The 9,163-nt window shown below is 39.4% G+C and overlaps 1 protein-coding gene across 1 annotated transcript in view; it reads right to left on the bottom strand.

Moving 5' to 3' along the window:
- Positions 1-4,194: 4,194 nt before the first annotated feature.
- The window catches only part of LOC146613019 (contactin-associated protein-like 4), a 145,445-nt gene continuing 140,476 nt past the window's right edge, over positions 4,195-9,163 (bottom strand). The window contains exons 22-24 of the mRNA XM_085378639.1: positions 6,332-6,550; positions 5,425-5,496; positions 4,195-4,391 (exon numbers count right to left, since the gene is read on the bottom strand). Of these exons, the coding sequence (XP_085234765.1) occupies positions 4,195-4,391; positions 5,425-5,496; positions 6,332-6,550 (488 nt within the window). The remainder of the gene's footprint in view (positions 4,392-5,424; positions 5,497-6,331; positions 6,551-9,163) is intronic.

The raw sequence follows: 9,163 nt of genomic DNA, 5'->3' as shown, positions 1-9,163 counted from the left end.
CATCACTTCCACTTTCCCACGCTGTCAAGCTTATTGTGACATCACTGGTGTAGTCCAATTATCTTCTGCCGGTCCTCTTCTGGCCAACCAGCCTTCGCTCCTCTGACTTTAGATCTTACTGCATATCTGTCATTCTTTCTCCACCGTCAGCGTCTAGACTCAAGGATTTGTGCAGGACACCCCAATCACTGCTGGGATGGGCTATCGGAGTCTAACCACTTTACTAGGCTTTGTTGGCCTGAACACATCTCACTTGTACTCCTAAGTGTTAAAAGTGAGTGCAGCAGAAATGATCTGCAGCATGGGGACCACTTATCGACTCCAGCATAAAGTTCATAGTGAGAAGACTGCAATACAGGAGAACGCAGTGTCTGTCATTAGTGTTGACAAAAGTACATTTTAAGACAAAATACACAAGGAGAGTGAGTTTAAAGTTTGAGCAACTTCTCTCATTAAAATCTCATCTGAGGTTTTGGATCTCACAGAGACTGTGGTGTGTATTTGGGAAGCAGCTGCTGTTGAGCTTCCCTCTGTTTCTCATCCTTCTATCAGCAGTCCTCTTTCCACATGAGCTGGATTAACACATGGAAGGATTGGCTTCATTTTCAAGTGTTAATATCAGAATGAGTTTTCATTATAGCCATGAATGCTTGGCAGTGTCTCCCAGTTATCTTTGTCTGATTCTTTTCATCTCCCTCTGCTTTATATCGAATCACAATCCACCTGTCAGCTCAAAGCAGATTAGCATTTCCAAAACACATTAACTGTCTCTGCGTGTACGGAGCGAGGTGACAGACAGACACACTGTTAGAGAGTCGGTGTCGCTGTCGGTGTTAAAAGCTTCACTGTTCAAAGACATTAAGGGAGCTGAGTGAGGAAGCTCCCAGCAGGCAGTATGCAGCAGGGAGGAGAAAACTTTTAAGTGGAGGCAGCAAAGTGAGGAGGATGCAAAGACTTTTTAAGTAAACTGCACATGTGATAGGAGTCTAGCAATGATCAAGGTTTTTATTTGTGTTTCCTCTTAGTGCTGTCTTTTTATGATTAAAGGGGCCCTATTATACAAATTTGCAGCTCCTTTTTTAAAATTCTTGGACCTACTAAAGCTTTGCATGATTAACAGTTTGAAATAATTTACCTTTATAAAGACATCCTGTCTGAAATGAGGTGTTTTAACTATTTTAAACCGACTTTCTTTTGATTTCCTCAATCCATCTTATACTACTCCTCCAATTCAAGATCCCAGAGCCTATTTCAGCTGCCATAGTGACCTCACCTCATGACTGTGGGAGGAAGCCAGAGTACCTGAAAAGAATATAAAAGCCTCACACAGAAAAGCCCCAGTCGGGACTCAAACCCAGAGCTTGTGAGGACACAGTGCTAACCACTACACCACCATGCTGCCCACATTTTTGGATTCCTGTTGCTCATAAACAAAAAATTTGATGAGCAGGGCATCTATGCTCATCACTACTGTATGTGATGACCATATAAGGGATTCCCCCCATCTTTGTTGTCACACAGAGCCCAGAGTAGGAAACTGACTCAAAGCGACTCTTTGCAGAAGTCTTAACTGTGAGTTTTTGTCTCTCAGAGACAGATGTTTCAATCTTTGGCAGCCGTGTTTAATATGAGAATCCATCAAAATAACACCATGTATATGATCATATATGTGAAAATAACTATAAGCCTAAAGATGTTCTTTAAAGAATAAGCTGAAAGTCTAATTGTGGCTTACATCTGTCACACCTTTACTATAACAGATACAAACATATATAAAGGTTTGTATAAATCAATCCAGAAAATTTACAGGGATGAAGTCATAGTATCATGAAGTATCCAGTGAAGTTAGTAAGGCTTCTATTAATGATTTTTCTTTTTTTCATGAGGAATTTCTTGAGCTACACTGAACAAAAGAACTGATTTCCATCCCGTCGTAGAAGGTTAGCTGACTCAGCACATCCGTTTTAAAATTTCTGAATTAAAGTGTCAGACTGAAATTATATAAAAAAAATCATCTGACTTTGATAACTGTTCACATGACATGAACTTACATATCAATTAGAGAATGTATTTTTAGGGTCATAATATTAAGACTTGAAAAAAAAACAACACATTTTGGATACCATTGTGCACAGCCTTTCCCAGAGAAAAATGTACTACTGTACTTTAGCTACTGTATTGAGAGTTCGTCATTCCAGCTCTGGTTATATAACCAACCACATCCCAGGACTGCAGCCCTGACACACGGCTGCTCCCCTATCTGTCTCTCTCTTTCGGTGAACAGCCTTATAAATAAACAAACGAGACAGCCAATAGATGACAGCCATACAAACCATGACTGTTTTGCTGAACAAAAGATTTAAAAAATATAATAAAATAAAAAGAGTGGCTGTGTTTTGGACCTTCATATTTCTCAGAATTAATTAGAACCATATTCTGTACCAAGATGTGAATACTGGAGTGGAAAAAATCAAAGCTACTGATCGTACAGTTGGAAAAACTACTCAGACACACTGCCATGTATAACATAGCAAATAGTCAGTGTCACAATGTAATTAAAGAAATCTTTAGACTAGCAAACTAGTCAATTTTTATCTCTTGCTTAAATGATAATTGCAAATTGGTGACCAGGCACGTCTGTAGTACACATCCTGTACCGACGGTGTAACAAGTTGGGAAATCTTTTTAGTTCTGGTTTGGTCTGATAAAAAGATATTTGGCTCTTTTGCTGCTCAATGCTCCATTACATTACACACGGAGCCTGATGTTTGAGCCGGTGTCCTGGCAAAACACCCTACCTATCAAGCTGTCCTACTTGTTGTTACTGCGCATGCGCACAACTCAAAACGGCCATATTTTAGGTGTTAATACTACACGCCTATTCTTTGATCCTACCCTTTCGTGCATGCGAAAAAAGGTTATTATTATATATTTTACTTCTTTATTACAGTGGATACTTGTTTTCCTTAAGCTGTTGTCAGTTTGTTAACTTTTCAAGCTAACATGCGTTTTGTTTCTTTGTGCAAAAATACTCCAATTTGGAGTCTCAATTAAAGTCATATTTCAAGTCTTGATTCAGTACTTCTAAACTTCTGTAAACTGGCGTACAGCTTAAACCTTGTCCTACCTAAATAAATAACAGCAGTGTGATTTGGCCATCAGAACGTCCTACCGTCCTATGTACGATGGAGGTATAAACCACGTAAGATAGCATATTCTGATAAGGTAGCACAGACTGATAGACATGACTATAATTTACGTTACAGTAGGATGTCTTGACAAAGTAGGACGTTTTGTCAGAACACCGGTACCACAGTGGGCCTTTTTTGTGAATACAGCTGTCTACTGACACCAAAGATGATGCTTTGAGTTGTGAGCGTGAACACAAAGCTTTGGGCCTAATGGCTGAACAGCGAGTGAAAAAACCTACAACGGACCATCACCTGAATCACTAAGACAATAACAACCTTTGTGGTAACATTGCTTTCTTATTGTCAGGATACACATTTTCCGTCAACAGTGATCAAACTCATAACTTTGGAATGTGTTTGTGTGATGAGGAATAATTTCTACGGATGTAATTCGCATATACTGTATATTTAGACCACTGACCTCACAAACGTTAATGAAAACTCGAGAAGGGGTTAAAAACAGCCAGTTACTGGGAAGAATAGCTGGAAACATGAAAAAGGTAAATATAAAATATCCATGGATGGCTTTTGTTGGATCATTTGAAATGCAGGCAAATGTCTCGCAGGCAGTTTGGAGTTTATCCCCATCTTTCTCCAGGTGAAATCCAAACAGAAGACAGCTTCACACTCTCCCTGCCCATGCACAATAAAAATACTGTTACCTCCATTATTTCCAACATTTCAACATTAGCCAGATTGTTACAAAGACATTAATCAGTGTTTCACATTGCTGAATATTTACAGTTGCTTGAACAAGTATATCAACACCCTTAAAGTCCAACGCTGTTGCATCAGTGTATTCACATTTTACATTAAGCAACAGAAAGACAACACTGTGAAAATTGTTCTTCTTTGTTTTTCACATGCTGCAGAGCCACTTCTGTCATAGAAGTGTCTGAGTGGCTCTCGAGTGCACTGCAAAGTCCCAAGGCGTGTCAAGATGCGTCTGTCTGCAGCTTCGGGTCCAAAAGCCCAGCAGTGCATCAGGTCATCGGGCCTCCAGTTAAATGAAATACTCCTTTGGGTTTTCAGTGGAGAGATTCTGGGAGTCAGCCTGGTTGTTAAAAGGAAAGTCTTGGCTGTCCTCCTGTTTGACTCCCTTCACTTCCTTGTTACGATATGTATCCTTCCTCCGGTAGAGGAATCTGGCCGTTATCGCCAGTGCAGTCACAATCACAAAGATGACTACTGCAATGACACCTGTAAGGTAAAAGGATTTTGTAGCATATCAGATATCACCTTTCAGAGTTCAATGTGGTTGAATGTTCTGACGTTATTGTAGCTGATGTATGGATTAGAAGAAAACTCTTCCCCTCGTAGTACCATCTCTAAATGTTTTGATTATCTTGCTAATCGCACTTTAGAGAACATTAAACACCAGTTTAAATCTTTTGAAGCCATCACGCTCTTCTGCTCTGTTGAGCACATTTGGGAATACGAGAGCAGGTTCCATTTAATTGGCATTCCAGAATCCATCTGAAATCAATTTCATACTACGTTACATTATAAAGTGACCAGAGGTTTTAAGATAAGAGCAGAAAAGGTTTTCCCATCAGCAAATCATCCCTACATTGGTTTAATTAGATGGGCTGCCCTTTGTGTACTGGATGGTTTAATGGACAGTTTTAAATGACTTTTCTCTGAGTCTCACCTTTTCTATCTGCACAATTATAGATTGAACCTTTTCAGTCTTCACTTTGAATCAATCCGTGCTGGCAGAGCAGCAAAGTTTTAAATGAGTTTTAAATGGACTCCTGCCTGGTAGACCACTTTACTCTTTCTTGGAGTTCAACCTCTCTCCACAACCTGATTCGCTTGAACTCATCACTTTTTTAAATAAAAAGGTACCAGAAAAGCACATGAAATTTCATTATTTTTAGTCAAGGGCAATACGATTGACATGATAAAACAACTATTTTCCACTGAAGCAGTGCTGGTGTCCAATTTTCCACCACAAATAACACGGACACCGATGTCAGGAGTTCTATCTTTAAGCCAAGCAATTTTGTTGTTGCTTAAAAAAAATCGCCAACAAATCACAGATGCAGGCCAATTTCTGTTTGCTGTCATTCTCCTCACACAAAAATAACCAAACCTCTGCTGAAAATGTTGCACAAATCTCTTGAAATGTAGGTAACGAGGTGTAACTGCCTGCACACCAGCACTGCACGGGTGGAAAATGGCTATAAGTAAAGTCCAGTGAAGAAGATACAAAGGTAAAGCAGTTTAGTACCTCCAATTAGGGCCGAGTCAATCCTGATGGAATTGACTAAGGGTACACCTGAACCCACTGAACCAGACTGGTCTACAGGAGAGAGAGAGGGAAAGAAAAAGGTGGAGAAAGCTAAGGACAAGAATGTGAAAAACCAAAGGACTCCAAGAATAAAAACAAGGAAGAACAGCAAAAATCATTCACACCAGAAGAAAGAAGCACAACAAGAGGCAAAATTAGAATAAAGAAAGAAATGAGATCAAATCAGAGTCAGAAAATGAAAAGCAGAGACTCAAAAAGAAAAAAAAAAGCCCAACCCATCAGATCAGGGAAGATTACTTGAGCTCTACAAGTGACTGCTGTAAAGCATTGCAAACTGGATTAGAAAGAACCCAAAGGATGGAAATCCCAAACGAATCTCCTGTGTCTCAAACTCATTAAATCATCAGTCATACTGTCGTTAGACTCCCAAAACAAGGAGCATACTTCACGTAATTAACAAGCCGTTTCTGAGCTGCAGCTTTCATTCAGTTTCAGTGCAAAAATGAAAGACAGCAGGAGATATATGCCACCCTAATCACAGAATCAACTCCAAACCCCATTGGCCAGATTGTTTTTTGCATTACGTGGCATCATAGTTTTTGTAATAAATTTGCCTGTGTACTGTTGTAGTGCAATCAATTACACTGGCCTTCAACGTTTGTCCTGAGAAATAAATATTTTGATATTATGATGATGAAATGCATTGTTGACGTAGCTCCTGTGGAGTTGAAGTGCTAGTATAAGCAAAAAAGATGGTAAGTTTTCATTTAAAGGCTTTATATTTGTACATGTAGATGTTCAGCCAAAACTTTTAATAAATGTTACATATTTATATTTTCAAAGATTATAACATAATAACAAGTCAGATGTCTCCTCCATTTCTCACCTGACAAGTGGTGTGTGTTCTCAGCTGAATAGGAATTGGCAGAAGCTGCGGAGCCGCAGTTGGACTGAGCTAAAGGTCCAGTGATGATGACGGGGCTGGAGTTGGGGCGGAGCAGAGCTTCTTTCAGAGGGCTGATGGTGTTAAAGTGGACAACTGACAGGCAGCCTGTAAAACCGAGGGAAGCCAACCTGGATAGGTCTGCATCCAGGTCATCAGACTCTGGAGAGAGAAAATGAGCAAGATAGAAAATGTGTAGTGAGCAGTGAGGATCCAAAGGCAGGGCACAGGAGTTGGCCTCAAAGAGCAAATAACAAAATGGATAAAGTTAAAAAAAGTAAGTAAATAACCCCCTATTTGTGAAGGAAGAAACACTGTCAATATACACAGTGACTGAACAGAGGTTTGTAGATGGGTATGAAAACAGACTAATGACTTGCATGGGAGAAACAGGATGTAAATAAAACATAAACATAATAAATTACTGACAAGACACAAGAGGAGAAAAAAGGGAGGGGTAAAGAGTTCAGATGTAAAACAAAAGAAGAAAAACCGGAAGAAACTGAGACACAATAAAAATGAAGAGAAGGAAATAAGGAAGAAACAATACAACTTATCGAAGGCAAACAAAACATTATGTACAACAAAACACTGCATATATCAAAACGAACACCAACATTCATGCAAAAACTACAGTAGCTGAGTGGGCCATTAGTAATAATTATATTTATAAAGAAAAAGTAACATTCAGGATGCAGATTTTATAATGAAGTACATTATTTGCTGTATAATCTTCCAATTAAATATTATGAATGCATATACCATTGTTCATTAGTAATAGCGAAGCCAGTTTTCTGAGGGTTAACAGGGACACATTTATTAGTTAAATCCGTGTCTATGGAAACTGCCACACGCTGAATAATTTCAGCATGCAGAAGTGCAGATGCAATGTGATCTGATTATACGTCCAGGCTTGGCTTTTCCAGTCTGGGCAATCACGAGGTGACAGGCGGTGTACAACCTGGACAGGTTGCTAGTGTGTTGCTACGATCATCTGATTATCATCCACACACCATTTTAAAAGGTACAGAAATCTTCTATTTATATACTGGCAGCATGCAGACAGAAGGGCAGATTGCACTTTTCTCCCTGGTTCATTTTAGCAATATGTTAACTTGAACTCTGTTAAGCGAATCAGTTTTGTTGATTGCATTACTGATTATCTGTTGGTGAATTGTATGCTCACTTGGGTGATGGCACCAGCAAGACACAAATTGCTGCTCAATCCTGAAAGTCCCAATTTCCAGGGCTCAACATAAAGTTCCATTCATGTTATAGTGACCGCCTTGTAAAAATGCTCATATTTACATTAACATCTATTTAAAAGGCATGTCTACAACAACAATTTTGGTTGTTACAGCTAGTTGCTCCCTTAGTCAAACCATAGGATGGATCTTTTTGTTGCACTTTTGACAGGTGGATAAGTGGTTGCCTCCTGCATCACTTCCACTAATTAGGGTCACAAAACTGGACTTTTAAAAAACAAAACAAAAACCTTTTAGAGCATTTTTAATGCAAGTATCTGATGAATAATATGCTTTGCAATGTGGTTAGCTTAGCTATGGCCTATTTGCAAGTTCAACCTCTCCCAGTCTGTTGTGGCTCTGACAAAGATGGGGATAGTGTGACATGATCCATTGGATTGATCATGTTTTTAGGTCGGAATTCTTACTTTCCGTTATTCAGGTTTTTATGGTTTAGATTTTTGTATTAGTGTCTTCTTCTTGTGTTCCCTTTTGTATCAAGTTTCTAGTGAGTTTCCTTGTCGGTGTTAATTTGTGTTCTTTTGTCATTTCCTGTCTTATTTGGATAATTTTCTTGCATCTTGTTTTGTGTTTCACTATCTCCTCTGACTCGCTGTCTTGACTGTCTTCACCTGTTGCTCGTTACCCTCCTGTATCAAATCCTTAGAATTAATCACAGGAAACTGACTATCTTTGTCGTTGTATTTATTGTGCCATTCTGCTTAGTGTAACTTTCTCTGTTAAAGTCCTGTCTAATCATTATGGCTTAATGGTTTGCTATCCCTTCCATCTTGCCCTGTTTGATTGGATATTTATTGTGGACCTGATCATCAGTATTAAAAGCCTGCTTTTTTTTGTTGTGTACGATGTACACAAACTGCAGTTTATGATGCTGTGAATCTGAAGTTAAAGCACCAAAACTGATTGCGACAAATCAATGGGTGGCATGTCCATCTTTCATATACAATCATATGATCATCAGCATACACCCAGTCACCTCTGTTATAGCAGTCAGTTATTCTGCTTTCAGTCTGCAACCATCACATTATGAGAGACTCTCCAGCATTATCTCTTGATTTTATTGACTTAGATCCCTCCATCATTCACCTCTGCTCCTTCACAGCAGTGTAAACAGCAGCTGTGGAAGCCCACATTAATGCTGGAAGCAGCTGCACCACTATCTGTTCAGATGACTGAGAGGTGACTGTGGTTTTTACCAGCATACATCTGCATGTTGATGAGAGCAGCAGGAGACACTGCCGCAGCCTGTAAGCTCCTCTCAGCTGATACACCCCCCCCCCCCTCTACTTCCAGGTCCATTAGTTAGGCTGATGGATGACAGGGTTGAAGGCGAGTGACAGAGAATCTACTTTCCTGATGTTTTCCTGATCTGACTTTCTGCCTCCTCTAGTTCGACTGCAGGGTAACATTCTGACATGACAGTTTGAAAACTTGGTGTGCTGTACTAAGGTCTATTGCAATATACAGTAGTGGTGCTTTACCTCTTGTTCTTAAATGTAGTTGCTGTAAT

This window comes from Diplotaxodon limnothrissa, linkage group LG18 (genome assembly GCF_057381915.1).
Source record: "Diplotaxodon limnothrissa isolate DT_005_m linkage group LG18, D_limnothrissa_male_GT1.1, whole genome shotgun sequence".
NCBI classification, from domain to species: Eukaryota; Metazoa; Chordata; class Actinopteri; order Cichliformes; family Cichlidae; genus Diplotaxodon; species Diplotaxodon limnothrissa.
This window is presented reverse-complemented; position numbering and strand designations above follow the sequence as displayed.